Source organism: Salmo salar, chromosome 07 (genome assembly GCF_965601325.2).
Source record: "Salmo salar chromosome 07, fSalSal1, whole genome shotgun sequence".
NCBI lineage: Eukaryota > Metazoa > Chordata > Actinopteri > Salmoniformes > Salmonidae > Salmo > Salmo salar.
Window position 1 is genome coordinate 5,265,285 of NC_138297.1, and position 17,525 is coordinate 5,282,809.

At 42.3% G+C, this 17,525-nt stretch overlaps 1 protein-coding gene across 3 annotated transcripts in view; it reads left to right on the plus strand.

The window, feature by feature from the left end:
* Positions 1-1,812: 1,812 nt before the first annotated feature.
* The window catches only part of LOC106608443 (uncharacterized), a 62,148-nt gene continuing 46,435 nt past the window's right edge, over positions 1,813-17,525 (plus strand). For 2 of the 3 annotated variants that reach the window (XM_045721444.2, XM_082977327.1), the window contains exons 1-5: positions 12,561-12,678; positions 14,257-14,318; positions 14,515-14,547; positions 16,166-16,489; positions 16,679-16,831. In XM_045721444.2, coding sequence (XP_045577400.2) covers positions 16,183-16,489; positions 16,679-16,831 — 460 coding nt within the window. In that variant the 5' untranslated portion in view covers positions 12,561-12,678; positions 14,257-14,318; positions 14,515-14,547; positions 16,166-16,182. Of the gene's footprint in view, positions 1,988-12,560; positions 12,679-14,256; positions 14,319-14,514; positions 14,548-16,165; positions 16,490-16,678; positions 16,832-17,525 lie in introns of those variants that run through there. The other variant, XM_082977326.1, reaches the window with a different exon arrangement.

Consider the following 17,525-nt stretch of genomic DNA (forward strand, 5'->3'; position numbering starts at 1 on the left):
TAATAGAAATATAGTGTGGCTAACTGACAGTGAAAAGGTTCCTCAGATGCAGAAGCAAGGAGCTGAGATTGAAGAGTAAAAAAGGAATGTTGTTTTTTCCAGATACAGTGGAAAAGATGTAGATGTGCTTGGGACTGTGTGACTGTCTTTTCCCTGTGATGGAGGGGTAGTGGGACTGTGTGCCTGTCTTTTCCCTGTGATGGAGGGGTAGTGGGACTGTGTGCCTGTCTTTTCCCTGTGATGGAGGGGTAGTGGGACTGTATGCCTGTCTTTCCCCTGTGATGGAGGGGTAGTGGGACTGTGTGCCTGTGTGCCTGTCTTTTCACTGTGATGGAGGGGTAGTGGGACTGTGTGCCTGTCGTTCCCTGTGATGGAGGGGTAGTGAGAATGTGTGACTGTCTTTTCCCTGTGATGGAGGGGTAGTGGGACTGTGTGACTGTCTTTTCCCTGTGATGGAGGGGTAGTGGGACTGTGTGACTGTCTTTTCCCTGTGATGGAGGGGTAGTGGACTGTGTGACTGTCTTTTCCCTGTGATGGAGGGGTAGTGAGAATGTGTGACTGTCTTTTCCCTGTGATGGAGGGGTAGTGGGACTGTGTGACTGTCTTTTCCCTGTGATGGAGGGGTAGTGGGACTGTGTGACTGTCTTTTCCCTGTGATGGAGGGGTAGTGTGCCTGTCTTTTCCCTGTGATGGAGGGGTAGTGTGCCTGTCTTTTCCCTGTGATGGAGGGGTAGTGGGACTGTCTTTTCCCTGTGATGGAGGGGTAGTGGGACTGTCTTTTCCCTGTGATGGAGGGGTAGTGGGACTGTCTTTTCCCTGTGATGGAGGGGTAGTGGGACTGTCTTTTCACTGTGATGGAGGGGTAGTGGGACTGTCTTTTCCCTGTGATGGAGGGGTAGTGGGTAGTACGGTGACACATGCAGCGTCTGATGGCAGTAGACCTCAGGACATCATTCGCGACAGGATCATTTTACACACTAGAAAGGATAATTTTACACACTAGACAGCTACTTCTACTCATGTGAACGGGGTGAGCATAGACGCTACAAATCTAAGGACGGACCAATAAACTCTTCCCCCGGCAATGGATTTTATCCTCATCCACCATACCAAATCCCCCTCTCTGTTCATCTCTATTCATACCTTCATGTCTGGTGGAATACTCATCAGTTGTGCCTGATTTGAACCTTGGTCCCTCCTGCATGCATTAAAACTGTGTTAGCCCTCTGAGCTGAATCCTATAATATTAGCTTCGACGAGCTAACGCATACATTATAACTTGGTCAGTTAACTGTGAATTTGATGCTGTAGGGCTAGAGTTCCCCCATCTGGTGAAAAAATGTTCATGCAATGTCTACCCATCTACAGTTCTGTTTTCATTTGGTCGGGTCTGTGTGTTGTGGGAGGAGTGAAATAAACAAAATAACACATTTGTTTTACTCCGTTTTACCACAGAGAGAAGAACATATGGTAGTGAGAGGAAGCCAAGTGGCCAGGAGTGGGAGAAGGTGGAACATGATGGATTTTGGCTCATTTTCTCATTTTCCTATCTACGAAACATTTAATCTCAATACAGTTTTCTGTTAACCAAAACTAGAATCTGTTACGAACAGAGTGGACTAAGTTTTGTAGACACTGCCTTTTGCCAAAGGTGTAAAAAAAAAAAAAGTATGTTGTTTAGAAGGAGTGAAAATGTGAATTGAGTTATTGCACACGCGCAGTTCATAGTAGGCGTTCCCTAACGGAAATATGCAAACGTGTGCTATAACGCGCCAATAGGATTTAGCTAGCTTGTGTTTGGCTCTGCCCAACTTCCGGTCTGTTCTGCCCACTATGACTCACTTTGAAACGACAGGCTGTGGTCTATCTTGGTTTAGTTATATATATAAAAAAATCTTTGGTCAAGCGTCCGGGAGCCGCCGGAAAAGAGGAAAATTCCGTTAACTACGAGATATCTATATAGAAAACAAACGAAACATAACGGAAGGTATGTCACAAAAACATATTTCACATGACAGAAGAGATTGTTGTTCATATCTTTGATTCTTAAACGGACAATACCGTTGTTTGGTTGTAGAAACTGTCGGTTTGGCCTCTCTGTAGCATACGGCGCTAATGCGAAACGAAACAGGAAATCCAAAATGGCGGGCTGATGTTTGCGGAAAGTTGAAGATGCAAGGCCAAGTAGCTAGCTAAAGCTATCACAGCCTAGCCAACAACCAAATGTTGTGGTTTTCTGTGGTAATCTGTATGATACATTACATATCTTTGGTTAAGGGTCCAATATCTTTGGATGGTAGCACGTACACATGATTGTTTGGCTAGCAATGCTAGTTGGCTAACTGTTTGTCAGTCTAAAAACACTTGACACTGCTAGCACTAACGTCAGTTACTACATTTCTGTTAGTGAAGTTCACATATTAGCAGATTTTTATTATTTGTGAATTTGCATCGCTATCGATTTTGAATTATTTGTGGACTTAAAGGCATTTTGCAAGTTGTAACACTAGCTAGTTGGTCAGCTACCTAGCTCGGTGGCTAGTTTCTTGTCTCGCCACCGGCTGATGACTAATGATTTTCGCGCAGACGTCTTAAGCCAAATTGAGGACACGGCGCAGGTTCGCTGGGTCTCTGACCTGACACTTTCTGTCGGCTAGGACGACAAAGACCATCCGCTCTTTTTTCCCCCCAAGAAGCATATGGCGTTTTTAAAGGATACACGACTTTTAGGTCCAGTTTTTTTTTTTTACCTTCATATTTCTTTGAATTTGATTCGATTTTTTTTTTTTTAGATAAATTCTCCAGCCAACGTTATTGCTTGCAGGTGAACATTCACATTGTAGCAGGTAAGCAATGGCTGTAGCCTGCTTATTTTAACAAACGCAGCCCCCCCCCCCCTTACCTGTTGTATTTGCAGCATGTGACAAATAACATTAGATTTGATCATTGGCGGAAGTCTTGTTCTGTAAGGAGAAGTTTTAAGAGCCCCAACACCTTGGTCTGAACATTACGCCTTTGATCAGACCGACATCAACACAGCGTAATACATTCTGCAGTCAAACTTTCATTTATGCAATCCAAAATGTTTTGTGGATATGTGTGCAGCGGAAATTCAACGTTCACCTTGTTTCTTTAAGTCTAAGCTCTGGATAAATTCAACGTATGCATCACACAGAACGCACCGCAACTGCCTCTGCAATGCAATGCTGCTGAGTTCCATTGGAAGTGAATGTACTTCTGGTGTACCATGACACCTTGTGCACATGGTTGCTTTAAAACCTCTTAAGGATCTGCCCCTTTTTTTCCCCCCGCTAAAATGACATACCTAACAGGCTGACTACACCGCTCGCGTTGTGTGTACGAGCGTTGCAAAATAAATGTAGAAATCTATATTGTTCAATTATTCGCTCGCGCGCCAACGAGCGTCTGCGTTGCTAGGGCTTAAATAGAAGTCAGTTCTATTTGTGATGCAGATCGCGCTGCAAGTCCTGCCTCTCCCATCTCCTCATTGGTTTATAGAAGCAGGTACCCACGTGCCATCTCCTCATTGGTTATACCCACCATGGGTGACTGAAAGACGAACGAGGTCAGTGGCGGTAATGCACCTAATTTATGAAAGTTGCCAATCGCATTATAAAGTCAAGAGAAGAAAAAGCCTGGAAGGAGGAGAGATGACTAGAAACGATTCGGTTGACCGTTTTATGTGTGGAATAATTGTCGGAGTAGAGGACCTTGTGCATTTCAGGTAAAATAACAACTCAATGTTTATATCCCAGGACAAATTAGGTAGCAACAGCAAGCTAGCTAAACAGGACAAATTAGCTAGCAAGTGCAAGCTAACTAGCTAAATTGCCATAAATGTTTAATGCTTTTCGACCTGTCTCCAAATTAATATAATTGGTTCAGCGTTTGTTTTGATATTTTAACCTGCGTGTCGTGATCGCGTTTGGTGTCGGGGGACAAAATACATTTATGCACGATGGCGCACCCGCTCAGCCGTTTTGGGTTCCGTGTAAATCTAGCTGCCTGTAGCTCAGGACCTGAAGCAAGGATATACATATTCTTGGTTCCATTTGAAAGGAAACTTTTTGAAGTTTGTGGAAATGTGAAATGAATGTAGGAGAATATAACGCATTAGAGCTGGTTAAAGATAATACAAAGAAAAAAAAAACTGTTCTTTTGTATTTTTTTTGTACTGTCTTTGAGTATATTGCCTGCCCAGGCGCAATTTAGATTTTGGCCACTAGAAGGCAGTGTCTGTGCAAAGTTTTAGACTGATCCGATCCAAACAAATATTTCAACTCACAAAAGCTCTGACGAAGGCCGTGAGGCCGATACGTAAAGCTTATTAAAGATCAGTGATACTATCAAGAGCAGTGTGCGGTTTCCTTTTTCCTTCAGACTGATCCAATGAACCATTGCATTTCTGTTCAAATTTTTGTATCAAGTCTGCCCAATTGTGCATAACTGATTTATTAATACATCTTCAAGTTCATAACTGTGCACTATCCTTAAACAATAGCATAGTATTATTTCACTGTAATAGCTGCTGTAAATTGGACAGTACAGTTAGATTAAAAAGAATGTAAGCTTTCTGCCAATATTAGATATGTCCATGTCTTGGTAAATGTTCTTGTTACTTACAACATCATGCTAATCACATTAGCTCAACAGTCCCGCGAGGGAGCCCACCGATCCTGTAGAGGTTTTAAAACTGTATGCGTTTCCGTCTGAAGTTAATTTAATTCGGAGGAAAACTGCACCGCTGCGACTCATCTTCTGGACTAGGTTGCAGTGTGTGTTGCATGCATTGAATTATTATTATTATTATTATTATTATTATTTACTTGTGAGTTGCATTGCCCGTGCTTACCAGTAGTAAACAACTGAAGAATTGTGCTAATGTGTAGCGCGATTCATTTTTTTGTGATGCGGCACGTGGATGGTGAAGACTTTCGCTTGGAACACACCGACAGCGTCGCGGCGCAAAGTAGTACGCAGCGTCATCTGGATACGTCTGCAATAAAAAGTTCAACATTCACCTTCTGCTACCATTTCTGTCAAGCCGTCTACAGCATACAGTTTGCCGGGTACGTTCGATAAATCCAACGTACTGCACCACATAGACCGCAACGCGAACGTTACATTGGAAATGAATGTAATTCTGGTGTAACCGAAATGTAATGACGCTGTCGGTGTTTCCGACGCGTATGTCAAATTCAGTGTTCTGTATTAACTTGTGTGTACGCGTTGTGTCACACGCATCGCAGTACGGTTTTGTAAGTATTATTCTAAAAACATAAAGGTTTAATAAATTAACCATTTTATTTTCTATATATATATATATATATATATATATAGGGTTAGGGTACCCACACGGCCATATTTCCATGTTAAAGCGCATGTTTACGGAAAACAGACGGAAGACCGTCCGTAAATGTGTTGTTACTGAAAAATACTGTCGTCTACAACTGTGATGAAACGGGTTAAATCATTACTATTGTATTTGTTAAATTATTTTGATGTGAGATTTATGTTTCTAGAATCGTACAGGCAATTTGATCATTTGATTTATGTTTTAGATGGATTATTTGTCTGATTTGGCTTCCAGAGCTGATTCACCTGTAAACAGAACACGTATGGTCCATAAACTATAAGGAGGAAAGTTAGGCTCCTTTCGTCCAGTATTGGGCTTAAAAATAATAATAATAATAATAATAATACAATGTTTGTTGCTAAAATATGTTGCTTATTTTTTTAATCAAGCTTATAGGCTTCGTTCTACTCATCACCGCAACATTGTAGACTCATAGTATTGTGTAACTGCCAAAATGTATTTATATAAACCTTTTACATTGCTATGCCAGTGTTGGACTTGTTTTAAATGCAGTAGTTTGTGGCCTGCCACACGGTCAGGTCTATTATATCATCAATTGATCTCTCTCTCTCTCTCTGCGTTCATTTTTTTTCTTCTTAAATCACATGTGAAAACTCTACAGCCTTTCTAAGTTCACCTTTTCATGTCTCAAAGCTTGACTTGAACTACTTAAAAACATTATTTTTTTGTTGTTGCTGTAAATAACATTTTTAAGATGGTAATCTTGTCAGTATTGTTTTAGTGTGGGTTTGGTTTAGCGGAATCCCAAGTGGTTTTTTTCGGATAATTGTCTTGGGAAGTCCCATGGTATGTTATTGATTATGCACATAACTTTTTCAAATTTGATTTCCACCTTCATTCAATAATCAATAGCGTAACCTGCTAAATCTGATCCACTACTGTTACTATAGCTAAATCTGATCCACTACTGTTACTATAGCTAAATCTGATCCACTACTGTTACTATAGCTAAATCTGATCCACTACTGTTACTATAGCTAAATCTGATTTACTACTGTTACTATAGCTAAATCTGATTTACTACTGTTACTATAGCTAAATCTGATTTACTACTGTTACTATAGCTAAATCTGATCCACTACTGTTACTATAGCTAAATCTGATTTACTACTGTTACTATAGCTAAATCTGATTTACTACTGTTACTATAGCTAAATCTGATCCACAAATGTTACTATAGCTAAATCTGATTTACTAATGTTACTATAGCTAAATCTGATTTACTAATGTTACTATAGCTAAATCTGATTTACTACTGTTACTTTAGCTAAATCTGATTTACTACTGTTACTATAGCTAAATCTGATTTACTACTGTTACTATAGCTAAATCTGATTTACTACTGTTACTTTAGCTAAATCTGATTTACTACTGTTACTATAGCTAAATCTGATTTACTACTGTTACTATAGCTAAATCTGATTTACTACTGTTACTATAGCTAAATCTGATTTACTACTGTTACTATAGCTAAATCTGATCTACTACTGTTACTATAGCTAAATCTGATCCACTACTGTTACTATAGCTAAATCTGATCCACTACTGTTACTATAGCTAAATCTGATTTACTACTGTTACTATAGCTAAATCTGATCCACTACTGTTACTATAGCTAAATCTGATTTACTACTGTTACTATAGCTAAATCTGATTTACTACTGTTACTATAGCTAAATCTGATTTACTACTGTTACTATAGCTAAATCTGATCCACAACTGTTACTATAGCTAAATCTGATCCACTACTGTTACTATAGCTAAATCTGATCCACTACTGTTACTATAGCTAAATCTGATCCACTACTGTTACTATAGCTAAATCTGATTTACTACTGTTACTATAGCTAAATCTGATTTACTACTGTTACTATAGCTAAATCTGATTTACTACTGTTACTTTAGCTAAATCTGATTTACTACTGTTACTATAGCTAAATCTGATTTACTACTGTTACTATAGCTAAATCTGATTTACTACTGTTACTATAGCTAAATCTGATTTACTACTGTTACTATAGCTAAATCTGATTTACTACTGTTACTATAGCTAAATCTGATTTACTACTGTTACTATAGCTAAATCTGATCCACTACTGTTACTATAGCTAAATCTGATCCACTACTGTTACTATAGCTACATCTGATTTACTACTGTTACTATAGCTACATCTGATTTACTACTGTTACTATAGCTACATCTGATTTACTACTGTTACTTTAGCTAAATCTGATTTACTACTGTTACTATAGCTAAATCTGATTTACTACTGTTACTTTAGCTAAATCTGATCCTCTAATGTTACTTTAGCTAAATCTGATTTACTACTGTTACTTTAGCTAAATCTGATTTACTACTGTTACTATAGCTAAATCTGATCCACTACTGTTACTATAGCTAAATCTGATCCACTACTGTTACTATAGCTAAATCTGATTTACTACTGTTACTATAGCTAAATCTGATTTACTACTGTTACTATAGCTAAATCTGATTTACTACTGTTACTTTAGCTAAATCTGATTTACTTCTGTTACTATAGCTAAATCTGATTTACTACTGTTACAATAGCTAAATCTGATTTACTACTGTTACTTTAGCTAAATCTGATTTACTACTGTTACTTTAGCTAAATCTGATTTACTACTGTTACTATAGCTAAATCTGATTTACTACTGTTACTATAGCTAAATCTGATTTACTAATGTTACTATAGCTAAATCTGATTTACTACTGTTACTATAGCTAAATTTGATCCACTACTGTTACTATAGCTAAATCTGATTTACTACTGTTACTTTAGCTAAATCTGATCCTCTAATGTTACTTTAGCTAAATCTGATTTACTACTGTTACTTTAGCTAAATCTGATTTACTACTGTTACTATAGCTAAATCTGATCCACTACTGTTACTATAGCTAAATCTGATCCACTACTGTTACTATAGCTAAATCTGATTTACTACTGTTACTATAGCTAAATCTGATTTACTACTGTTACTATAGCTAAATCTGATTTACTAATGTTACTATAGCTAAATCTGATTTACTACTGTTACTATAGCTAAATTTGATCCACTACTGTTACTATAGCTAAATCTGATTTACTACTGTTACTATAGCTACATCTGATTTACTACTGTTACTATAGCTAAATCTGATTTACTACTGTTACTATAGCTAAATCTGATCCTCTAATGTTACTTTAGCTAAATCTGATTTACTACTGTTACTATAGTTAAATCTGATTTACTACTGTTACTATAGCTAAATCTGATCCACTACTGTTACTATAGCTAAATCTGATTTACTACTGTTACTATAGCTAAATCTGATTTACTACTGTTACTATAGCTAAATCTGATTTACTACTGTTACTATAGCTAAATCTGATTTACTACTGTTACTATAGCTAAATCTGATTTACTACTGTTACTATAGCTAAATCTGATTTACTACTGTTACTATAGCTAAATCTGATTTACTACTGTTACTATAGCTAAATCTGATTTACTACTGTTACTATAGCTAAATCTGATTTACTACTGTTACTATAGCTAAATCTGATTTACTACTGTTACTATAGCTAAATCTGATTTACTACTGTTACTTTAGCTAAATCTGATTTACTACTGTTACAATAGCTAAATCTGATTTACTACTGTTACTTTAGCTAAATCTGATTTACTACTGTTACTTTAGCTAAATCTGATTTACTACTGTTACTATAGCTAAATCTGATTTACTACTGTTACTATAGCTAAATCTGATTTACTAATGTTACTATAGCTAAATCTGATTTACTACTGTTACTATAGCTAAATTTGATCCACTACTGTTACTATAGCTAAATCTGATTTACTACTGTTACTTTAGCTAAATCTGATCCTCTAATGTTACTTTAGCTAAATCTGATTTACTACTGTTACTTTAGCTAAATCTGATTTACTACTGTTACTATAGCTAAATCTGATCCACTACTGTTACTATAGCTAAATCTGATCCACTACTGTTACTATAGCTAAATCTGATTTACTACTGTTACTATAGCTAAATCTGATTTACTACTGTTACTATAGCTAAATCTGATTTACTAATGTTACTATAGCTAAATCTGATTTACTACTGTTACTATAGCTAAATTTGATCCACTACTGTTACTATAGCTAAATCTGATTTACTACTGTTACTATAGCTACATCTGATTTACTACTGTTACTATAGCTAAATCTGATTTACTACTGTTACTATAGCTAAATCTGATCCTCTAATGTTACTTTAGCTAAATCTGATTTACTACTGTTACTATAGCTAAATCTGATTTACTACTGTTACTATAGCTAAATCTGATCCACTACTGTTACTATAGCTAAATCTGATTTACTACTGTTACTATAGCTAAATCTGATTTACTACTGTTACTATAGCTAAATCTGATTTACTACTGTTACTATAGCTAAATCTGATTTACTACTGTTACTATAGCTAAATCTGATTTACTACTGTTACTATAGCTAAATCTGATTTACTACTGTTACTATAGCTAAATCTGATTTACTACTGTTACTATAGCTAAATCTGATTTACTACTGTTACTATAGCTAAATCTGATTTACTACTGTTACTATAGCTAAATCTGATTTACTACTGTTACTATAGCTAAATCTGATTTACTACTGTTACTTTAGCTAAATCTGATTTACTACTGTTACTATAGCTAAATCTGATTTACTACTGTTACTATAGCTAAATCTGATTTACTACTGTTACTTTAGCTAAATCTGATTTACTACTGTTACTATCTTAGTTTATACTTTCGGGCAATGCCGATTATTATAGTATATTATGTTGTACGTGATATTATTATTAAGTATTAATATCAGTTGATGTTTATCTTTGTTACAAAGCTGTTCACCATCTTTCAAATTTCACTAAAGCTGTGCATTAAGTTTGTACGTGTTTACGATGACCACCTGTTCCCCCCCCCCCCCCCCCCCCCCTCCCTCTTCCTGTCTGTTCCCTGTTTTATTCATTTTTTATTATTTTTCTCCAGTGAAGATACAGGAACAATCCTCTGCTCTGTCTAGACCTAACCAACAGAAACCCGCTGTGCTAGAACAGTTTGAGCTGGATCGGAACTGATTTTGAAAGTGCTTGTGTGAAACAAAATGGAAACTGACCAAAACCGATCAATTCCCCCCCCCCCCCCCCCCCCCCCAAAAAAATCCAGTCTTGTTTTCCAGTTTGATTACTACTGTCTATAGCACTGTCACAGGACGTGCCAGAGAGAAGACCAACCAATAATCCTCCTCTCTGTGTCTTTCTCCTCTCCAATTCTTTCAGCTTTGCGTTGCTATTGGAGCGTTGTGCTGCTCCCCTTTCGAGCCCGCTGAGTCTGATTGGAGGGCTGGGAGTTGGGATCCCGCCCCTGCAGCGCCACTTATGCCACGCCTCCCTGCTTCTGGCCCACCTCAAAGCACAGCTCGCCATCAATCAGCTCCTTGCTGCAGGAAACATCGCCAACGCCGTTACCTGCACCAACCCCCCACTACCCTCCCCTCACCCCCATCCTCCTCTTGCCCTCTTCCTCAACCTCCTCAAAGCGGCAGCCACCACCAATAACATGTACCATCCCCTATATAATCCGTTAGGGGGTCAGTACTCTTCACAAGCCCAGAGAACACCAGCCCAGATGGGGCGGTATGGACTCACACAAGCCCAGTCCGGGATGGACCCTCTGATGGCCTCACGCCTGGGTCTGGGCCCTTTCTCTGCTGGTGGTTCCTCTGGTTTTTCCAGCCAGGGTGGCATGATGTCCTCGATGGGCTACAACCTGGGGCAGTCTGGGTACAACATGGGGCACAGATCAGCCGGGATGGCCTCGGAGATGGAGACCTCCATAGACCACCACATCCGCTGGGCCAGAGAGGATGTGAGGCTGCTCAGCCAGATGGTGCAGCAGAAACAGAACCAGCAGGCCCAAATGAACGCCAGGAATCTTCGCCCGAGTCGCGACCCCAGGGACGCGCTTTCGTCTAGGGGAGGGATGAGTAGCTACACCCCTGGCCTGTCCGGCAGCGACCAGCAGAGCTCCATGGCCTCCTGGTCTGGCCACCTGACCCAGTCTGCTTCCTCTAAACTCTTCTCCTCCCCCCTCCCTCAGTCGTCCCCTTCCCCCTCCCAGATGTACCAAAGCCAAGCCTCTGGGTTTGGGGGTGCGGGAGAGCCGGGACCCACCTCAATGGGTTCTGAGGCACCCATAAGTGTCTCCGCCTCGTCTGGCACCGCATGTCCAGCCCGGTACACGTCAGAGTCCGCCAGCAACATCCTGGCGAGTTTCGGATTGTCCAACGAGGACCTGGAGCTCCTGAGCCACTATCCAGACGATCAGCTGACCCCAGACAACCTTCCCTTCATCCTCAGAGACATCTGCATCCGTAAGGCCAATAGAAACATGGATGTGGACCATCGGACCCGGGCCGGCGACAGACCCAGCCCAGGGTCGGACCACTTAGTTGTAGGACAGAGCAAAGTTAGCGATTATGGAAATGTAGATACTACTAAATACGGCAGTTATGATGTTAATATTCGATCCGATAGTTACGGCGGGCGAGATCCGCTCCGGAAAGAGTCTCCGAGCGGGCACACCGGGACGCCGTACGGCGGTGTTGGAGGATCCGTGACTTCGGTCCTTTCTGAGCAACAGCAGATTTGCAACGCTGCAGTCCAGAGTTCTCTCTCACTCCCCAAGAATGACACAGACACTCGTATCGGTTTTCCTCCGCCTTCCAGCCTAACCCAAAAGACCCTCAAAACTCACGACTTATCAAAACCGCCACCAAAACCTATGAACATCCCTGTCCACGGTGGAGAACAAGGACTCGACCGACTACTCTCATCTCAGAATCGAGGCACTGCTCGAGGTCAGGTTCAGTCTCGGTCCGACCTGGTGGTTCTTAGTGGTGGAGTTAGAAGAGATGTAGAACTCAGGGTTGGAAGTGTCCCGCTCGAGGTTCCTCCTCCACCCTTCATGTGGCCTCCCTTATTCCCCATCATGGATCCGTCGGTTCCACCTCCCGGTCACATTCCGGTGACTGTTCCGCCACCCCGGATGGGTCCACCGCCTCCGATGTTCCAGCAGATGAACGTCCCACCCCCAACGTTGATGATGCCAACAAGGTTGCCTTCCCCGGCCGTGATGAGCGATTACTCCGCAGCTTCTCCCAGAATCTTTCCTCATACCTGTTCTCTCTGTAACGTAGAATGTGCCCTTCTAAAGGTGAGTTTTTCGCCATACCATAACCTGTCTTGATCAGACCTGGGTTTAAAAATACCATTTTCAAATCGTTCAAATACTTTTTGAGTGTTTTCTCTTGCCCAGGGGCTGTTCAATTCTGGTCCTCGAAGGCCTGAAACACGACATTTAAAAAAAAAAATGTTTTTGCTTCTACCTGGTATCCATTTTTTTACATTTACATTTTAGTCATTTAGCAGACGCTCTTATCCAGAGCGACTTACAGTAGTGAATGCATACATTTCATACATTTTTTTTAATTCCCCCCCCCAAACCCCCCCCCCCCCCCGTACTGGTCCCCCGTGGGAATCGAACCCACAACCCTGGCGTTGCAAACACCATGCTCTACCAACTTAACCAGGTGTTTTGGCCCTCCGATGACAGCCCTGCTCCAGCCTGCCTTGATTGCAGTTTCAGGAGTTTAATCGAGCAAATATAAAGTATTTTGAAATGTGAAATAGTATGTGAACCCAGGTCTGAACCCCTTCGTACTGACTTATTTTGGGGGGGTTTGTGTATCTTTGAACTTCATGTTGTATCTGAAGATTTGTCTTGTTGTTGAATGTGTTCCATTTTGTTAATTCAAAAACACAAGTCTAGCTATGGGATTATCACTCGTTGCCCCCCCCCCACAATGCACGGTGAGTTGAGATGTACTAAAACGGATGAAAATAAGGAAATAACGTGAAAATGCTTTTTTAGAGTAAAATATTAGCAAATTGCTTGAGTTGACTCGAGGAATATGTAAACATCAAATCCTGGACGGCATTCAACATTATATTGTAATTATTGAATACTGTATGTCATGAGATTTTTTTATATATATATATATATATATATATATATGTATATATGTGTGTGTGTGTGTGTGTGTATATGTATGTTTTTTCAAACCTCTTGAAATATTGTATTTGTTTGCCTTGTGTTGAACTTTATAAGACATAGAGTTTTTTTTGTGACTTTCGATGACCATGATTTGCCTGAGGCAGACTGTGTTTTGAAGACGACAGGAGAAGCTGCCAGTGGGCCTCGTTTTTTTTACTCAATAGGCCTTTACCGGGGTCAATTAACGAGTGTTTTAGCTAACTACGCCACATATCTCTATATATCTCTCTATCTCACTCAAACCCCTGGATAATCCATATCCCCTATGTCATTACACTGTGTAAACTAATGACAGTAACTCTCACCACACACTCTCCTCTACTAACTATTCATTCAATTTATTTAGTTACTTTGAGAAGTTTTTTATCGTTTTTTGGGGGGGGGAAGAAGATGGCCGCCGAGAGAATCCGTTCCAGAGAATCTACAGATGCTGCTTTTCCCATCAGAAAATGTTTTCCCCAAACAGACTCTTGCCGTACCTACCTAGTGTACCATTTTTATGTAAAGCAGAGAAATCGCACTTTCTGTTAAAATGTACTTTGCACTAGCTGCAAGGTGTAAAAATGAAAATGTGGGAAACCAAACTAATATTGAAAGGACTTGATGTGGAGGGGTTTTGGGGGGGGGGGGGCGGCGAAGAAGACTCAGACTGACTGTCGTCTCTGTTTTGATCAACAGAACTGGATTGAGCACCAAAACACCAGCCTTCACATCGACAACTGCCGGCTGCTCAGGAAATTGTAGGTTATGTCTTCTGTCTTTTTTAAAAAATTTTAATATAATTTCTGCCTGGCTCTTTCTAAATTTGTATTTCTCGTGTCCTGTCCCCTCTCATCTCCTCTAAGTCCATTGGAGGAGAAAGTGCTAGTGGAGGGACTCGATAGGAGGAGATGGTACATTGTACCTCTATGCTAATCACCTTTTTCCTTCTTCCAGGTATCCTGACTGGAACGGGGAAACTGTATCAAGGTGAGGAAGTTCCCTGTACTGGGTTCTAAAGTAGAAGGGAAAGAGCTTTTATCCCTCTGAAGGTCATCGCTGACTCAGTGCTTAACTTACATTTTAAACCAGAGTAACTTCTTCGGGCTGTGCTTACTGGCCTACTTCCCTTCTCTCCTTCCCTCCTCTCTCCATCCTCTCCTCTCTCCCTCCTTTTCTCTCTCTCCATCCTCTCCTCTCTCCCTCCTTTTCTCTCTCTCCATCCTCTCCTCTCTCCCTCCTTTTCTCTCTCTCCATCCTCTCCTCTCTCCCTCCTTTTCTCTCTCTCCATCCTCTCCTCTCTCTCTCCATCCTCTCCTCTCTCCATCCTCTCCTCTCCTCTCTCCATCCTCTCCTCTCTCCATCCTCTCCTCTCTCTCTCCATCCTCTCCTCTCTCTCTCCATCCTCTCCTCTCTCTCTCCATCCTCTCCTCTCTCTCTCCTTTTCTCTCTCTCCATCCTCTCCTCTCTCCCTCCTTTTCTCTCTCTCCCTCCTTTTCTCTCTCTCCATCCTCTCCTCTCTCCCTCCTTTTCTCTCTCTCCATCCTCTCCTCTCTCCCTCCTTTTCTCTCTCTCCATCCTCTCCTCTCTCCCTCCTTTTCTCTCTCTCCATCCTCTCCTCTCTCCCTCCTTTTCTCTCTCTCCATCCTCTCCTCTCTCCCTCCTTTTCTCTCTCTCCATCCTCTCCTCTCTCCCTCCTTTTCTCTCTCTCCATCCTCTTCTCTCTCCCTCCTTTTCTCTCTCTCCATCCTCTCCTCTCTCCCTCCTTTTCTCTCTCTCCATCCTCTCCTCTCTCTCTCCATCCTCTCCTCTCTCCATCCTCTCCTCTCCTCTCCTCTCTCCATCCTCTCCTCTCCTCTCTCCATCCTCTCCTCTCTCTCTCCATCCTCTCCTCTCTCTCTCCTTTTCTCTCTCTCCATCCTCTCCTCTCTCTCCTCCTTTTCTCTCTCTCCATCCTCTCCTCTCTCCCTCCTTTTCTCTCTCTCCATCCTCTCCTCTCTCCCTCCTTTTCTCTCTCTCCATCCTCTCCTCTCTCCCTCCTTTTCTCTCTCTCCATCCTCTCCTCTCTCCCTCCTTTTCTCTCTCTCCATCCTCTCCTCTCTCCCTCCTTTTCTCTCTCTCCATCCTCTCCTCTCTCCCTCCTTTTCTCTCTCTCCATCCTCTCCTCTCTCCTCCTTTTCTCTCTCTCCATCCTCTCCTCTCTCCCTCCTTTTCTCTCTCTCCATCCTCTCCTCTCTCCCTCCTTTTCTCTCTCTCCATCCTCTCCTCTCTCCCTCCTTTTCTCTCTCTCCATCCTCTCCTCTCTCCCTCCCTTTTCTCTCTCTCCATCCTCTCCTCTCTCCCTCCCTTTTCTCTCTCTCCATCCTCTCCTCTCTCCCTCCCTTTTCTCTCTCTCCATCCTCTCCTCTCTCCCTCCCTTTTCTCTCTCTCCATCCTCTCCTCTCTCCCTCCCTTTTCTCTCTCTCCATCCTCTCCTCTCTCCCTCCCTTTCGCTCTCTCTCCATCCTCCTCTCTCCCTCCCTTTCGCTCTCTCTCCATCCTTTTCTCTCTCTCCCTCCTTTTTTCTCTCTCCATCCTCTCCTCTCTCCCTCCCTTTCTCTCTCTCCAGCCCTGCTCCCAGTAGAAATGACAACAACCATTGTTCCTCCAAACGTCGTCACACAACACACTCCGCCTCCCGTTCTCCGTCCTGGTCTCGCTCTCCTTCTCCTCGCCTCTCTTCCTACCACACCGCTTCCTCTTCCTCCGCTGCTCGCCGACCTCGATCCAGGGAACGATCCCGCTCCCGGGAACGTAGACACAGCGCCGCCACACGGCGTTCCCGGTCTCCTGGTTCGCGTCGGGAGCGTGACCCTCCGGCGTCGTCTTCTTCGCACTGGGATCAGGAACGTCGGCGTTCCCGCTCGCCCCGGACAACCTCTTCATCGAGGAGGTAAGATGACAGAATAAGTCAATGGACAGTATTGTGCTTTTTTGAAAATTTTTATAGTCATAAAAAAATGTTTTATGTATATATTGTTGTGTTCAAATGAATGAAAGCTACTCGATGGATTTTAAATGTCTGTTTTTTTTATTATATTTTATTTGAATATTTTTTTTATGTCTAATTAAATTCATCCAGGTCGCGCTCTAGGAGCTATGAGCGGGAGCGTCGGGAGACGAGGAAGAGCAGCCCTTCAGGAGGAGGAGGAGGAGGGAGGAGGAGGAGGGAAGAGCAGACAGCCGAAGTCTAGCAGTGCTGAGAGACTGGCCAAGAAACTACTGGAGTCATCTGGTAAGAGAGAGAGAGGGAACAATTATCGTGTTTACAGCCCGGTGAGGAGACCACTCATTTAGCCCCGGGATAAAAGCGTTCACACATTCTACTGTGGCCTAACACTGACCTTAGCCCAGGGATAGCTGGAGCAGGATTAACACTGACCTTAGCCCAGGGCTAGCTGGAGCAGGCCTAACACTGACCTTAGCCCAGGGCTAGCTGGAGCAGGCCTAACACTGACCTTAGCCCAGGGCTAGCTGGAGCAGGATTAACACTGACCTTAGCCCAGGGCTAGCTGGAGCAGGCCTAACACTGACCTTAGCCCAGGGCTAGCTGGAGCAGGCCTAACACTGACCTTAGCCCAGGGCTAGCTGGAGCAGGATTAACACTGACCTTAGCCCAGGGCTAGCTGGAGCAGAGTTAACACTGACCTTAGCCCAGGGCTAGCTGGAGCAGAGTTAACACTGACCTTAGCCCAGGGCTAGCTGGAGCAGATTTAACACTGACCTTAGCCCAGGGCCAGTCTTAGCCTGAAGGTTAGCCCAGGGCCAGTCTTAGCCTGAAGGTTAGCCCAGGGCCAGTCTTAGCCTGAAGGTTAGCCCAGGGCCAGTCTTAGCCTGAAGGTTAGCCCAGGGCCAGTCTTAGCCTGAAGGTTAGCCCAGGGCCAGTCTTAGCCTGAAGGTTAGCCCAGGGCCAGTCTTAGCCTGAAGGT